At 39.4% G+C, this 18616-nt stretch overlaps 1 protein-coding gene across 1 annotated transcript in view; it reads right to left on the bottom strand.

The window, feature by feature from the left end:
• Positions 1-18616, bottom strand: part of LOC139701074 (ras-like protein family member 12) — a 455247-nt gene that overhangs the window by 26104 nt on the left and 410527 nt on the right. The window contains exon 3 of the mRNA XM_071599648.1: positions 2914-2993. Within this exon, the coding sequence (XP_071455749.1) occupies positions 2914-2993 (80 nt within the window). The remainder of the gene's footprint in view (positions 1-2913; positions 2994-18616) is intronic.

Raw genomic sequence — 18616 nt, 5'->3', positions numbered from 1 at the left:
TCTTCTATTTGCAGCTATTACACTTTACACGAATTTCGTGGGATGATAAACGCGGAAGCCTTGCTTCTTTCACTGACGGGATGACAAATGGCCCAGCGGGCCAAGTCCCGTTGTTGCCAGGACTCATACTCTGATTTCTGTGCATCAGTGTTTCGTGGTATAAGTTTGGTGGTGGTAGGATTTGATTTGGTTCACCGTTCCTTCATCCGCCTTCCTCAATAGTGTTTTCAAGGTTATACTATCACCCAATGGTCACCGCACTGGAATTAGACGTCTTTGCAGCCGCCTCACTGAGGAAGAGACGCTGCACCGACCACCTTTCATTTGGCTCTTGCCTTTCGATCTATCGTATCAACATGTAGCATGGGTGAAACGGCTGCCAGACTCACCGCTCCAACTGAATGCCTTCGCCTGCCGGGAAACGGCCTACCACCTCCCACCACAATCATTTTGGAGGTGGTATGTCACGTGGCTGCCACCAGCGAGGACTACGACCAATCAGCCCACCAGGACAAGGGGACGTCCCCGCGGCGGCCCGTTCCCCGGGAATCATCAGCGTCGAGGGTAACTCCCAAACTCCGCTGCTATCCCAGTCACCGGCCGTGTTACACTTGTCGGGACCTCCGTCTCCGGGCCCACCGGAACTCCTGGGAGGTGAGGACGCCCCGCTCTTCAAGACCCTTGACTGGCTGGACTCAGGGGGTCCCATATAAACAGGAACATGCTGAACGATTTCCTCACGAACTATAAATTTTTCAGACTGAAGCTAAGGCAGCTCATTTTGGTCTCTCCTTCATTTTACCACCGCGCGCCGACTGTGCTAATATTGTGATACCGATAGATAATCAGGTCATCCTAGCCCTGGAAGGGGCCTACTGTTTGCCGATTCGGCTTTCCTTGATATGTTCTTGTCATGCATATAAGGAAACCTTCACAAGTTGTGACCTGGAGATACATCCCCTGGGCAGCCAAATTAGCCGACCGTCCATCTCCGACAGTCTTGCCTCTCTAATTATGATTTGTTCGGCCATATTGGTCGCCTAATGTATATGTATAGTCGGACAGGAGCCAGAGTCTTCGGTTGCGGAAATTCGGTTGCCATATGTGGTGCGTCTCCAATCTATCCAGAGCAGATATCATTGCCCTTGCCAGCACAGCTCTGGGATTAGAGTGCACCAGCCCTTCCACAATGTCCAGGTTACAGTCCATGAGGAGGGCGAAATATGATAAGGAAAATTGCTTCCCATGAATTATTCGTGACCACAATAGCAGAATAAATGACGTAAAACAATTAGACACACCAGAAAAGAAACTTATCCTAAATGCTAACGATTAATATTCACCCTAAGGGCTGGTGGCATAATGCTCCCTGCAGCACGCCGTCACCTAGTGATGCAGGGGTATAGAGAATTATAAGCTAGGGGTGGTTGAAGCGGTTATCCTGCGTCACTAATTGTTGCTGAATGTTTTGTGTAATTGTTTTCAGAGAGAATGCAAATGCCTGATTTCATCTCGAATTTTTGAATTGTCTAAATACATGAAGTGCATTTTTCCGGTTAAATCATAGGCTGTAAAATTATTAGGAAAACTTACACCGCTAAAAATTCCTTTAATCCGTATCACAATTGTATCACACAATAAAATTTCCATTTTGCCTACGCGAGCATATGTGTATACGAATGTGAAGTTTGTTATAACTTAAAAATTTCGATAAGCTTGTGGATAAACATAAGACAAGCTGGTGGCCGTAATTTCACTGTTAATATCGACGATAATATAGTATTATTAATTATCTTCACATTTTAGATATTGGAAATAGTTTTGGAAAATTAGTGCACAGAAAGCAACGAGCAATCAAAAAGTGACCCAAATACTATATTGGGCAATATTTAATCGAAGGATGGATTTTCACAAGAAAGGTCGTTCACTCGAGATTTCCCTGTTTCTCTCGAACACTGTTGAATGTGTCGGCGACAGGGGGAATTGAAATAAATAAGAAGGGCATGCCCATACACCAGTTAAGCATGAAAACCCGAATCAACTTACTGGCTAAAATAAAGTGCAATTACGAGAAACAGTAATTTTTAATCAAGGTATAATGTCGGGTTGCATAATTTGAATGGAGCTTACGAACGCTCTTTTTAATGGACTATTGCACATGGACGTCACTCGGAGGATATAGTAATTTATATTGACCTGGAAAAGAAAAAATCTTTGGTTTCATTGCCTTTTAAAAGGAAAGAATTAATTGAGGAATCCATTAACACTCGATTTTAACTACTTTTTATGAATGGCAAAAAAGGCAACTGTTACCTGGGGCATAAGCAATGGGAAATTAAATTACTCAAAAACTAACCTGATTGCCAAATTAATACCTATGTACATCTAACTGCATAAATTCAAGCAAGAAGTAACCAGTCTTATTTTTTATGAATATTCCATGAAATGTCTACTTTTTTACCCTTTTAACTTTATTTTCTATAGGTATGAGTGGAACTAAAGTAAAGTACTTTGATTTTTTAGAGTTGAATAGTTTCGTAATTAAATAAAAACTTAGTTTGATTTAATGAAGGAAAAAATATTTCTGGGTAGGTATTTTAATAATATACATCTCAAATTTTATGGATTTGAAATTAGTTTACGTGCGTTACGAGGAGAAAGAACACATCTGATTCCATAAAATAAAAAAAACGTGCTTATGTTCGTATGATCTGATTAACTTATCTGGAACAATGCTTCTTCGCAAGAAATTAAATGTATTACCTAGCTGAAAAGATTGTACACCGACACCAAAAAAAAAGTGTGATATTACTTTGCTCGCTGCGTGCTGAAGACCAACCGTGTCGGTTTGAAGTGTTATAACAGGTAGTTAATTCTAGCTCAGAGGATAAAACGTATACTCAAAATACTCACGGAGCACTTGGATGTGTCCAGTATCTCGATATCAGTTCTGGCGCCGCCATCGAAAACCACCGTGTGTTTGTACAGGAAATCTGTGAAGGGAGAAAATAAAAAATTGAGATGAGCAAAAACGTTGACCTTAACTCAACTTTTTTGAGCGCAATGGACATAATCCAATAGGAATAGTTCGAATTAAATAGCGTAATCTACGTGTATGCTAAAAAAGTCCCTTCAGTGATAAAAATCAATGAATATAGTATATTGACCGAAGTTGAATCCAAGTTAGTGACCCTACTATCAGGAGAGAGAGTTGAAAAATGTTTCAAAATATTTTGGCAAATAGCAGCGAAAATTAGTAGATAATAGCTTCTAGACTGATGAAAATGCACTAACAAACAGGTTTAGCATATGTGACTCACATAATAATGCCAGCATTTCAAACTTCATATAAAATCGTCAGTTTGATGCCCTGCCTAGATACATTATTACCTATTAGGCACTTAAAACAATTAATATATGAGAGATCAAATAGTTTGGCCAACAGGACGAACAGAAACAAGATAAAACTGAGCTAGCCAAAGAACTCTAAGCCGCAAAATGATAGAATTATTTGTCTGTTTTAGGCACATAATTGTTCAATTATTAACATCAATAACATTTAAAATAATTGATGGAAATAAAAGCAAGTGTGCGAATATGAATTAAGGTAAGTGGATGAATAAGAAACCAGGAATTTGGAGAATAAGTCCATATGACCGCAATAGATGACAGAGTAGTGTGCTTAACAATATATTACTAATATTTTTGAATTGGATACAGGGGAATGGATTGGCCGCGAAGTTTAGCTGGTTGATATTGTCTTTCACAGATTTATTCCTGATTACAAGCTTTGGGATTAGATTTCCAAAATTTCAACCCCCAAAACATTCTGTACGGTGCACTTTTTTCTCCTATTAAATGAATCTTGTAAAAAAAAGAAGAAAACTCGAGGATATCAGCAAGCAGCTGGTATAAGTGAAAGAGAGGACTTTCAAAGTTTGGTAAATAGTCAGTGGTGTTGGAGCTCAAAGTTAATAGATTAGTCCGTAACAGGAAAACTCTCATAATTGGAGGGTCTGATATTATATTCTATTAAAGCTAGACATGGGTTAGACACAGATAAGAAAAAAACTTTGTCAGTGAAGTTACTAGTTGAACTTAAAAATCCTTAGGAAGTGAGGCAGAGGCCAAACAACAGCAGAAAAGTGAATATTGAAAGCAGTGAAATAATTATGCTTTAGAATACCGATTGGGATTTAATGAGCGAAGTGAATAACCAGTGAATCAGTTTTACGAAGAGTTAAGCAAAATGGAATTCAGATACCTGCACGGAGAAGACCAGGTGACTAATATAAATTAGTGTAAATAAAAGAGAAATACGAGCAAAGAATTGTAGTATTAGACGAAAAGAGGGCCGCATGAAAATCAGCCGTTCTACTTGTGATGATTCCGGAACAAATTATGTTATGATACCTCGTACTTGTAAATATTGGGATTATGTGGAATATCATTGTTATAACAAGGTATTACCTTAAGTAGGGGCCATATTCAACATTGACTCTCCCTGGCAGAGGAATACAACCACAATTTCTAACCTGTCTTCTTAAGAGCAATAATCATAGGACGAGACCTCAAGGGTCGATCAGAAAACTTTTTACAGAAAGAGCGTAATTTACTACACAAAATTTTCAATTCGAGTCCATACTTTCCATGAAGTATCGATTAGTTTGCGGTGATTGGTGAGAGGCAACTTTAGAACTTCTTAAGACAATTTGCATTATATTATCTTTGCCGTTCCTGTGAGCACAAAACTAAATTAAACTTAAATAAAACAGGCTCTCCGCCACTCAGCAATGAAAAGTTAAAAATGGGCTCGTCGAGGTAACCGCAAATGGGGTCTCTCAGTGACATACCTTCGTATCTTTCAGGAGGAATTCACTCCACGAAAAGAATGGGGGAGGGTTGAAATGGACGGGACAAAAACGGAATTTTTTATGCGAGGACAAAGAAAATCGAGAGACCCTTGGTCGAGAGTATGTCAATCTGGTGCCACTATAGGACCTCGACGCTAATGGAAATTTCTAAAAGCCGCGAAGAGGCGTTGCAGTCATCCATCCAAAGATGGAGGCGGCGTGGCCCAAAGGATTTTGTGGACCAGTCGAACTCATCTCCAATTAATTCGCGCAGCCGCATAAAAAAAGGGGGTAAGATCGATCCGGGCAGTTCTTATCGCTCGACTCTCAAAGTGGAATTCGGAGAGGATTGCGAGTTCCTAGGAACGATGCATTTTTTTATGCACGAGCCGCGGAATAGTTTCTCTTCTTAGCTTTAAGTGACCATTGGATTCTGCGGATTCGATTCCATTTACCATTTGCAGAAACATCCGTCCTCACTTTGAAAAAGACACGCGAAGGCGTTCACAGTTCTATTTTCGAACACTTTAGGAAAAAAAATACAGGATCTGGAACGCCGACAATTCTTTTGAATTAGATAACACTAAGAGCTTTCAAGAATAAGTATTGGGACCAAGCTGTTTCCTTTTTATGTAGATGCCGGGACATCTCTGTGTGCATCCGACTGTTTTAATGGTCGACTTAATTTTCTCCAACTCATCAGCAAGCTATGGATGGGGAAAGATTTTATAGCATTTTTATCGACAGAAAATATATTAACAGATACCTTCCTGGTTATACGGTTGAGAACAAATTTAGGCATAAAAAACGTCGATTTCCCACTAGAATTCAATATGTAAAATACGAAAAAATCAATTCAATGGACAATGTCAGCATTCTGAAATTGCCCTTACCGGCCAACCTATACTCAACGATGCAAGTGAAAATTCGAAAACACCTCTATAATTAGACTTTAAAGAATGTTAAGAAAGTTTACATCAACTAATATGACGAAACGTTCTTGAAATGTGATTGAATAAGTCTATAGGTATTCGCAGATGTGAAATGATGTCATATTTTTTCAATTCTAAACAACCAATATGTCTTGCTAAAAAAATATAGACTATTGAAATAGAAAAGATGACATATATGCGATTGTATTTAAGCAGAATTCATCAAAAATTCTGTGAATCGGAATAAAACTGTGCCAATTGCAATCTTTGTATTACATAACAATTAATTTAAAAAATAACAGAACAAAATCAATGCCCACATTTATATTTTCTTGCATAAGACCGCTCAGGACGACCCAAAGAAATATTAGATAGAATTCACGGATGGAAAAGGGTCATGCTAATAATTACACCTTAGTGCGCTGATGTCTTAGGGCGCTAAAATCAGCGATGTTTTTTTCCAGCGGAATTGTTTCGTAAAAATTCCGAGGGAGGGCGACTTTTCCGCTTAAAAATATGCACCGCCTGCCCGTGGGATTCTTATAATTACTCCTAGAAAATGTTTGTCCCTGTTCCAAGGCTAGAGCCACCACGATCAATATAACATCCATGCCTAAGGCGAGATTCGAACCTTAGACTTTTGGAATAGCAGGTGTACGCGTTACCCAGTTCTTCAACCCGGCTGACATAATCATTTACGTACTTAGAGCAGTGGAGAATATTTTAGTGTTGCCCATTATTTTTGTCCAAAAGAACATCATTGATTAATTGACAATGGAAAATAGAAATTGATACTGTTCCCAGATAAATTGTAATTAGATTAGCATGGAGCTCCAAGCAGAGAAACCTTTGAAGATGAGCAACAGGATGCAATCTGCCTGACCAGAATGTTACCAAGAATTGTCAAGAATGTCATACTTTTAAATCAGCCAGTGAGTAATGATGTTTCAACAACTGTGAGCTTCACAATCGATTGTCGGTCTTCGATATTGATGGCGACGACCACATCCCGATCGTTACGATTCTTGGATTCCGCAGAATTCCCACTCCATCCCGCCTTCTCCCAATTTCAGCTCCACCCTCGGATGCCACCCAATAAATGCCTAGAGTACACTCCCGAAGCCTCTCCTCCTCCCCCGACCCACCAAAGTGGTCGGAACTAACGGCGGCTTATCTCACTTCCATCTCCAGACGAATGCTACCCCTTTCTCCCCCACAAATCCGCGGCCCCCTCCCAAATCCCCATCCTCTGGACCACTAAGCTTCTTAACGTGTTCCCACATCCTCCACTCGCCTTACTGCCATTAGCGAATATTTGGAACGATTGAGAGCCGTGGTGGACTCCTGCTGATTCCATCAGTGCACGTCCCCTGATTTCTCTATATTCCTCTTTGAGACTTATTATGCGTTTCTCTCCGCAACGAATTAGTGATATGAGTGTCTGCTCTTCACAGAGATGTCTTTTTTCAGAAAAAATTAAGTTTGGCGACCCCAGAAATTAGCGATGGAGCCAGTGAGAGTAATTTGATTGACACAAAACTTGAAAATGTATCCTTCGATATATTTTCGTGACCAAATAAAACTGTGTATTGGTAAAGCAAGTGGCGGTGATAAGCAGGGTACTAAATATGAGTCACGATATGTTTACGTTTATTGGTATTTTGGAAACATTACTTTCATCAGAATGCCAAGATTTTGTGTCGAAATACGTACTTAGGGCTCTTCCAAACCCAATCAGTACATCCTTGTCATAATTTTCGGCCTAATTTCAGGACCACGTTTTTCTCGTTCACCCATTTTTTAAAAAAGCTATCAGCACCTCAGGGGTAACTTGGTGACAGGTCACTTTTTATGAAAAATTGATTTTTTTTACCAACTATTTTCGGATTTATTGCGTTCATCTGCACTTTTCCCCCAAAATTATTACCTTAACTCAATTAATTAAAAATTGGCAATTTTTCACAAAAAAAAATTATCACAACCGGTTTCCATGTAACTGCATCATCATCAGGTAGCTTTTTATTAACCATGATAGTCCACCATATCACGGCTGACCTTTTCTTTTACCTTAACCAAAGACTTAAATTTGAGAAAGATATCTTATGACGAAGCTTTTGATCGAAGTCATACGTACATACAAAGACGTAGAACGTTGATTAGTTCTCTGGCTCTTCCGTAAAATTAGATATGGATAATAACGGTCTGACAAAATTGTTTTGAGGTCCATAAATATGAGCGGTAGGCAGTGAGCACTCATCAGGGGTGCTCGAGTGGGGTGAACACCCTGAGAGGTTAACGAAGCAGCGTTCGGTAACAATTGAATCAAGCTATGCTTGCACACATATCCAGCTACAATCGTCGGCACCCGGTGAATGACCGATGACCAGAGCGCTCCTTCGCCTCGGTGTCCGGAGGGACCTCATTAGGCGGGAGGGTGTCGGGGTCGGGCGCGAGGCGTAATTGCCCGGCGGGGGTGGGGGGTGGAGGGGGCACGAACCTCCGATCGGTTGCAATCGGACCGGCGGCGACGGGAGGGCGATTGACAAATGACACGCGGAAGCACTCTTATGGGCGCGGGCCTCGGGAGAGGGCATCGTGGTTGCGAGGGCGGCCGGAGGAGGTGTAAGAGGCCATTACACACGCACACGTGCGCGACGCAGAGAGACTCGTTACAGAGGTGCAAAGGACTTGGACGATAAAAAGACGGACGGAAAAATTAACAAGACTGTGGATAGGATTCGCATAAAAAGTGCGGATAAAATTTTTTAGTAATGCTCAATCCGATTGCAGTAAACAAACTGACGATTTTTTGTTCTTGATGATACATATACCAATTAAATATGATGTTCATATGCGTATGCATCTATACTATATTCATACACACACGCACCCTTACACACACATATATACTCATCATATATATATATATATATATATATATATATATATATATATATATATATATATATATATATGTGTGTGTGTGTGTGTGTGTGTGTGTGTGTGTGTGTGTGTGTGTATATATAAGTGGCCTTTAGCACCGAAAATTCAAAAACGTGCGTGTCTTTACTTTTTTGTGTTTTTGTCTTTGTTCGCTAGTGCTAAATTCATATACATAATTATTCATATCCGTCAGACTTTCACATGAGTTATTCATAAAAATATGTTTCCAAATGTATTATGTATATATTACATATAGTATATACATGTGTGCATATATACACACACACATATATATATAATATATATAAAATTTATGTGTCCATCCAAAAACCTACCTTAACCGGTAGATTACCTAATAATAATGTAATACAATTAATATATATATATTATATATACAGTCATTCACATGGAAATAGGTAAAAGGAAAAGGGATAGGAGCACATACGTGTACTAAGGACGAACGACAAACAAGGAGAGGTGGGGAGGCCGGAATCAAGTAGATGACAAGCGCAAAAATATTTCCTTGACCGGGACTTGAACCATGAATGCTTGCTAAATGCTCTCCAGCTATCGAGGCAAAGTAGTTTGCACTTAAATCTGCTGGGGGTTAACAATAAATAGGCGACCCACAAGAAAAGAGGAGAGTAGGAAAGCAATCATACAACGTCATAAAGGATAGGAACAGTGCGTTTCGTGGCACGCATAGGCAGAAGAAGGAGAGGACACACTACATTGACCAAACACACATCCAAACAAGAAAACCCGCCATAATACATGTGAGTCATTCAAGGTATATATACTCGTATACACGCATGGCATAAACCATGTCTTCGTAAAAAATTAATATTATTTTTCTCTCCACAGTTTAAATTAAATTCCTTGATCACAGGAAACCCATATTTATTAAATGATAGAAAGTATTATAGCCTTTATCTTGCGGTTTTGACACCGATTATTATGAAGCACAGAATATACATTTTCAAAAAGTAAAGCAGCTCTTTCTAAGATTTATGATTTATGGCATTTTTCTCTTCATGCCCCTTTCAACAAGAAATTTAAATGCATGCTCTTTGAAAAGAAACGTAAAACCTGGCCAGAGCCATGTGAATTACTTTCCTACTACTACGTTCGTCAGAATGACAGAAATATTGCTCAATTAAAATACTTCGCAATGGTAAACTCTGGATGAGTGTAAGGGAGGCAAGTACGTATTAATGTCCGTGGACGGCTATGCATTCTCTGACGCACTCTCTCCCAAGTCTTAACGAATCGAATGGGTTTTACTTCCAAGAAACTGATAAAATACTGTTTTCTAACGGGAATATAGCTCATTCCTTCTTCTCACGTACAGAGAAATCATCCTGATCTGCTCGCACCGCATTTCTCATAACTTTCCAAACTCATTTGCATAAACTCTTGTCATTCCCTAATGATTAAGCACAGATTATGATTGCCCATCGAGTAAGGGGATCATGTTCTCTCTTTCGCCGTCCTGCATTAGGAATCCCGTCACGTTGGAGAAAAAGTCTCCTCCCCAAAGAACGTTTAAGTACGAGGCGCTAAAGACGTAATGCCAACTCGCGAGCACGGATTGTCCCGAATTGATGGCGGCAGCATCAGGCGGCGACTTCGTTTCTCCTTTACGCTGGGGAAGGATTACAACGACTGCGAAGGGTAATTATCCCTTCTGAAGCACAACGTGGCGTTTTGGACCACCGGTAAAGAGTAACATCCGTCACCTGCCGACATTAGATAGCAAGTCGTTTACAATTGTATTCTCCAAGTACAATAAAGCAGTCGTTTTTCCAAATTCACCCCAGTTCCACAAATTACACCTTCATGAAGCAATTGCGAAATATAATTAAGTATAATTTAATAATATCTTTAATTGAGTATTTATTAATACTATATTAAATTCATTTATTCTAGCTGTCAGAAACGTTTGCAACAGACATGGAATAGGAACATTGACTATAATCGGATTTTGCTCAGTAATTTATCCTGTTGCTCACAATATTAGATTTTAATGCAATGGAATTTAACAGGTTCAATGGAGAAATTATTGTATCTCTGTCTCAGGATATGCATGTGGTAATGGACGATTGGCTATGTGATCTGCCACCTTACCTGAAATTAACACAAATAACACAAATTCGTATGACTTGTGTCGTGTTCAGTTTTACATCAAAATTTCCGTATCAATATCCAAAGACATTTCTATTGCATTCCTTATCTGCCTAATTGTATCCATTGGCTGAGTTTTCCAATCTCAAGCCGTAAGAGTACATCTGCGTTTGCATCTGCGCGGCGCCCTGAAAGACGCTGGGTGGTGGATTTAGGGCAAATCGTACTACATAAGATATATATATATATATATATATATATATATATATACATATATATATACATATATATATATATATATATTCGTGTATATGTACTCATTCACATGGACATAGATATAAGGAAAAGGGATAGGAACACATATAAAGGACGAACACAGTAGAGGTGGGGAAGGCGGAATAAAGCAGATCAAAAGTGCAAAAATATTTCGTATACACACACACACAGTGGGAATCATTCGGATCAGCTTGAAGGTTTAGTAAAGCAATGATTATGAACTAGTCTATCTAGTCTGAAATTTCTATCCTAGCCAGTTTTTGTTTTCATTGTTTGGTTATTTGTTCGATCATAACAGCAAATATGTTTCCAACCTGTCGGTTCTACATGTTTTATGTCTAATTTTCTACTCATGTTTCCTCATAAGGGTCAACGAAGGGGCTTTCGGTAGAAATATCATATGATCACAAAAAATGCCTGCACGTTTGTGCAAGCAGTATTATAAGAGAAAGCTGCACCCATCCGAGGCAACATTACTCATTACAGATTGGAGGTAAGCAGTGTTTTGAGCAGAAGGTATGACTTCATGAAGGTTTCGCTTAGAAGCTCGCTGTATATTCATGTATAATCATACTTCAAACAAAGCATGCCTTCAGGTCCCCTGTTAAAGGACCAATGAAGTGGATGGAATACTACGCATGAAGCACTATCCCGAGATAATCGATTCATAAATAGGCTACAGGAAAACATTACTGACATTTGCCAACATAACCGCCACTGATCCCAGGCTCCTGCCAAGGGAGGACTTTGAACTTAGCACCGTAATGAACAGATTTCATGCTTAAATTGAGTAAGCAAACCGAAGGAACAGTACGATTTTCTTTGGTATTTCCTACTCCTTTGGCTACGTGTATTTCCTCAAACGTCGCTAAAGGAGCGAAACGGTCTAAGCCACACGAGATCACGCTTTGTAAATATTACTCTATGTAAATGCCCTAGTGTTTCAATTGCCTGTGCATTTATCGTCATTAATAGTCCTTGAAGAAATGCTTAGAAATTCCAAAGCATTTTTCACATTTCACTTTTCTCGTATGCCCGCGTAGTGATAAATTTGTATGAGATGCATTAAAACCTTAATACTTTGGTTGGAAACTTATACCTCTAAGTGGTTTTGGGTTAGGTCTTATACTTCTGTATAGTTCATCAGCATTGTGTTGAAACCCATACTTAAGGCTTCTACTATTAAACGTTTCCATACCCCAATAGCCTATGACCTATTAAAAGTTCTAACTTATCAAAGGTTTTTTTTGAAATTATCTTTTCTTATTCTATTTCAAATATGCAAATGTAGCGGCTTTACTATCTATCCCCTCTCCTACCTATACTTATGACGGTACTACAAAGGGCTGCTAAAAGTGGCCCTCCGAACTTCTGAAGAACCGGCCGAAAAATGTTTAACGAAGTAGGTCATAGGTCACACCATTTTTCATCAATGTGCAGCGACATATTGTCCAGAAAGGTAATTCCAAGAGTGGAATCGAAAAAACTTACCGAGAATGAATCATATTTTGCCGGAAAGCTAGGGAAGTTGCTCAAATGAAGAAAGAGTTTGTTAAAATTCGCACCATTACTCTTATAAATTAAAAGACAATGCAATGACTATCTTCTGCAAAATATCATCGGCCCTATTAGAAAATTAGGATGGGAGCCACTACTTGACTGTGGATTGACATACAGGTTAAATATACTGCGTAACTTTGAAACGGGTTACTTACAAGACATGCATCCGAGAATGTTAAAGACATATTACAGGCTGCGACTTTTTATGATATCGTAGATCAGATCGCGCACGTAAAATCAGGGAGATATTAGAACGGATGGGTTTAAAATGTTTTTTTTTCCTCGTACCATTAAGAACAAAAATAGATATGAAAGCAGGCGCGAAGGAGATAATTTGTATTGGTAGTGTATATGTGTTTTCGATATTCTTAATGAATTTGAAATATTATTATCTTTATTAAATTAATGAAGGATCTCAATGCACGGGAACGCACCCGATTGGCCGTAGCGGAGCACACTAACGCTTCCGGCCAATCAGGGCACACCTGAGCCTCGGCGGAGTGTATAAATACCAGGCCTTTTTTATGCTCTGAAGAGGCATACTGCCTATAACAGGGCTTCCTTGTCAGTTGTACAATGCTGTTATAACTCTGTTATATTTATCTGTTAAATGTCTATATTTATTGTTACCTCTGTACAACTACTTGGAAAAATAAACACCTTTTTGAATTTGAATTATGCTCTGAACTTCACCCTGAAGACGATGGCAGAGTCAGCCTTCGAAACGTCGGTGTACTGCAACCTGACCCGGTGGGAAACCCGAGAGAACTTCTTTATTAGATTGTTTCCGTACGATTTGAATATATCCTGCTATTGAATATTCTTGCATATAAGTACCTACTTTCGTGTGATTAACTTTCTTCCAGTGCATGATCGAACTGATATTAGTGTAGAGGTGAGACAATTGTATTTGTGCATGCATAACTGGCGGCCTAACACCTCCCGCCATACGCCCTTGCGACGGCTCGCGGGGCATTTCGTAGATATATTTGCAGATGAATATCATTACGGCATCACATTCATCGCTTGGCTAAATATCTCTAAAAGCCCTCACTGTGCATTCGGTATTTTGAGACATTTTATGGCTGAGAAACCTCGGAAAGACTAATGCTGAAACTCAGCTCACCTTTCCGTATCGAAACGGACCACTCACTCGAAGTCCTTACGGAAAATACTTTTAGCTATCAATTCTAGGGTACATTGGTCATTAAATGTTTGCAGTCGGATGAGTGTCAGATAATAAACAAAAATATATTAATGACTGAAATAAATTAAATCTACGGCAAAAAATTGTTAATTTCAAATTATCTACTAGTTATTTCATGCTCATTATAGTACAATAACATGCTAATGTCCTGAATCACTTCCTTCAAATTGCATCGAAGATTCCTGCTGTTTCTCATAACTTATTAATCTAAATACCGTAGTCTAATTCAGGTGTCAAATCAGTAAAAAATACGTAGATATTGAGTAAAAACTTCTTAGGTTTTATTTCCACTGTAGGACAGCTGACAAATATTCATCTCTCTAGGTAGGTCTAATTGCAACAGTGCAATTGAAAACATTATCACTTAAATATAAGCAATATACCTATCCATATCCTTTCGCAAATAATAACAGATTTTGAAAACATATTTCTAATGGTGATTTTAAGCCATATTTACTAACTTGAGAGGCTATGCTTCGTTCATCGTTCAGACGATAGTACGAGTAATCTCAGAATAAGTTACCTCTCCCTCCCACTCACAATCTAAACGATGAAATATAGTTTCTCAAAGTCGAAGGTAGAGGTGTGCCAAAGGTGTGCCAGAGGTATGGTCCTCGTGACACATTAGCACTTCAAATGAAAGTATTAATAAATGATGTGCCAGGTGAAATAATTCCAGTCTCACAAAATGTATCATTCTCAAATAAAACCTAAATCACCCGCTGAGCGCAAGGTCCTTCGGCGAAATATCCCGTGTATATACTTCCACTTATAACACTTGTACGTACATCCCTCCCGTCATTATAAATGAGAAGGAAACGCTCAGAAACCAAAAATGACACCGAAGATTTTGAGACACGAGCCTCACGTGGCGAAAAACCTCCCTACGTCTTGATCCCCATTTTAATTCCGGCCCTAATTTGTTTTTCCGACCGGCTTGGAAGGAGGAGGAGCAAATATCCCTGTCTCCCGGATGATTTCTCGACAGAGAGAGAGGGAGGGTGGGAGGGAGGGAAGGAGGGATGGAGGGGGAGTACGAAAATGAAAAGAAAGGACGAGAGCAGTCGACTTCGAAACGTGGACGAGGAAAGGGGCAGTCGGGGTGGGGGAGGGGGTGGGTAGGTGGGAGGGGAAGAGGAGTTTTCATCTCGTCCATTTTTCGCGCGCTTGCTCCCCGCCCGTGACCTCCCTCGATCTGCCGACGCCCTTCCCTCTTGTTTTGTTTTGCGAAGGTCTTTTCCCTTCGCCCTTATCATCCTCCCTGCCCTTTCTCTCCTCTCTAGCCGCGGGGGCCTTCGGCGGCGGCGGGCCGTCAGCGGTTTTCGGCCGAGGCCCTCGGCCCCCCCCCCAAATAAAAAGTCCCGGGTCGCACCGTTACCTGTCCGGGAAACAGGAGTCGGCTAACCCCAAAGAAGACTGGACTCTGCGGAAGGGCTTTTAAAAGCCGTAATATTTCCATCGTTTTTAAGTGCTCCGGAGGGTGGAGGTGGAACGTACGTGGTCGTCCCCCTTCGTAGGAAGTAATTGCAAATACGCCGGCCGGCGTCCAAAAGCTATGCTGCCACATAAATCGTGACTCCCACGACTACTTAAATTCAAAACTGTCGAGCATGTCCTTCCTTCCCCTTTGCGTGTCAACAGTGATGACGTGAATTCGACTCATATAAATAAGAAATCATGGTTCATAATTTAATCTCGAAATGTTTCCTAATTTGCCATACAGAATATTTTTTTTGGGATCACAGTTAACTATTATAAGCAAAGTTCCCATACTTAATCCGTCTATATTTTCATTTGAAAGAGTCCGAACTCTTTGGACAAACCTCCCAAATTACAATCCGTTCAACATGTATAAAAAATACCACAAACACAGTAATAAACCCGAAGGTCGGTTTGGTTGGTGTTGGTAGAGTTCTAGTGCTAAGCCCGACGGCGTGTGAAATTCACACATCTGTTCCCAGGGGGCCAGTTCCTTTCCCTGTGCCGGTTATGGTTTCCCAGGAAGACCTGGTACCCGCAGGTGCTCAGGCTCCCCCGGGAATGAAACCCGGGCAATCCGGTCAGTAGTAAAACGCTCTACCCCTGGACCACCACGACCCCTTTCTGTATATACACATATAAATAAATACATATATATATATATACATATATATATATATATATATATATATATAAATATATATATATATATATAAATATATATATATATAAATATAAATATATATATATATATATAAATATATATATATATATATATATATATATATAAATTTGAATATATATGTGTAAATAAATAAATAAATAAATAAATATATATATATGTATATGTGAATTTCACACGCCGCATAAGGCTTAGTACTGGGTGATCTCTACCATCACCTACTAAACCGACCTTAGGGGGTTGATTACTGTTTATTATTATATATATATATATATATATATATATATATATATATATATATATATATATATATATATATGGCCCACATCATCAGATTCTATTGATGACGGACTTGCCGTCGAAACGTTAAAACTAAATATGTGAGTGTCCCTCTCTCTACTCACACTTATTTCGAAATTTTCGGTGCCACAACTAGCTTCTTCTCCAAATAGAAGGAGCTGAGTTAAGCTTAGAGTAGACGACAATTATGAATGAATGCTCAAACTTCAGAGTTGTTATTCAGTGATAAATATGTATTTATATTAAAGTGAGAATTTTCACGGTTTTGCAGATACATAATTAACTGGGAATAAATAATAACAAGCTCAGTTGATGTACTTGAAATATACTTTAATATGTGAAAGGACTTTAATGTATCAAGTTCTTTCATCATCCTAGCCCAGATGACAAAACGAAAGATCTTATAGAATCTGCAGTCTGCAATCGGAGAAAGTCGGAAATGCCACCTTGGAAACGTACATAGAAAACATCCCAAGTTCAACCACGAAGAGCAGAGGACGCTTAGCCAGAAGTCGGTGTTCTAACGTGCCGAGACTGTTCTAAATGCATGCATTCACCGAGGAGAAAAGTTTTCCCGACTCTTTACGCTCTGCCATTCTCGTTGTGATTTCCTATGCATGAGCGTTCGATGCAAATCATTCAGCCGGAAGGGAAGAACTGCGTCCGTATTGAGTGGATTTAAAGTCGTCGAATATCATTTCCGTTTCGCAAACGGTACTTGAATAGATCTCTCGTCAGGAAGTTCTGTGTCCTGGGCGACAATACGTGTAGAGATATTTTGCGGTGAGACTGGCTCCACTGACGTTGTCATTGTTACGCAACTAGAATCCAGGACCATTGGATATTCTAGTTGCATGCCGACTTGAGTGAATCAAACTGTCTTCCTTCGTGGTAGAAAGAAGCAAAAAAAAAGAATAAATGAAAATGCTCACTCATTGGAGACACGCCGTCGTTATAAAATCAGTGATGAAATAACATTTGGAAACCATAATTAAAAAAATAAGAATAACTATTGTATAAAAAGTAGAGTAGTTTAATATTGGGGATGACGCGAGAAAATGGAGATGCAAATATGATCGGGTATAAATTGATTTAGTCTAGATATAGCATGGGGTGTATTATTTAGAAATTGGAAATCATTTGGGTGCATAGGAAATTTTAAGAATCACAGCGTGATAGTCATCCACCTTGATTGTCGCAGTAGAAGAGGTTCTTAGGGGAGGCGACTGACAACTCAGGTCATATGCACCATTAGGGATGGATGGGAAAAGAGGAAGGGTGGAGAGAAACCCGGTGTTGGTATTATCCTACTCTTAACGAAAGTCACCAAGGGATCCGCAGTTTAACGTCCCATCCGACGGACGGCGTACTCACTCATAGTGCTCTCCGCAAAGCACCTCAAGTAGGGATCGGGATACTATTGAAAAAAATCTGACGTCTCCAGAATTCGAAGCCGGGCCTGGGTGGGTGCCGTTAATCAATAGCTACTTGGAGGAGTTGATTATCCTACTCGGCCTTCCTCCTTAATCTTAACCTATTCTTAAAAAGCTGAGCCTTCAGGTGACAACAAAAATTTGAAAATATATTTTGAGACATTTTTGCTGTATATTAACATGATTAGCATCCATTCAAAACACTCTTTTTCCGCTCTATGAAAAATTACGTTTCTATAACCGATGTTGTACGAAATAAGCTGATACTTCCCACAATTGATTCGCTGTTTACTTAGAATTCCTTCCCCGTGGTTTCATTCGAGATTTCTAGAGAATAATCCTAAACCTGCGGCTTAAAATAGTCGGAAAAGATTCTCACTGGTATTTGGAGTCTCTTCCTTGTGTTCCAGATACCTGCACTCTTGCCCAAGAACCTCATCCAATTCCTGGAATTCCCATCTGAGAAAACTCGGAAGAAACACTCACCTCCTATATTCAAAAATAGATGAAAATAATGCGATGATAGCACTGCAAATTTGAGATTTAAAAATGTATATTTATTTTCTAATCTTAACATCTATGACCACCTCAAGGGGAAATTTAGTTCCGTAAGAGTGATGATGTAAGATACCAGATTGTGTTTTGTTTGGAGAGTCAAGGAAATGTGTCGCTGTGCCGATGCAGTCTGTTTCCATGCAAATCTTAGCTGAACAGGAAGAATAACAATAATAATCATTACTTATTGAAAACTAATACGCTAATACAGGTATTGATCAACTCCAACATTTTTAAAAGCTAAACATCTGCTGAATTACTTCTATACACTT

The sequence above is a fragment of the Hetaerina americana genome, unplaced genomic scaffold (genome assembly GCF_022747635.1).
Source record: "Hetaerina americana unplaced genomic scaffold, ioHetAmer1.1.p SCAF_11, whole genome shotgun sequence".
Taxonomy (NCBI): domain Eukaryota; kingdom Metazoa; phylum Arthropoda; class Insecta; order Odonata; family Calopterygidae; genus Hetaerina; species Hetaerina americana.
The sequence above is the reverse complement of the archived record's forward strand: the minus strand, read 5'-3'. Positions and strand labels throughout refer to the sequence as shown.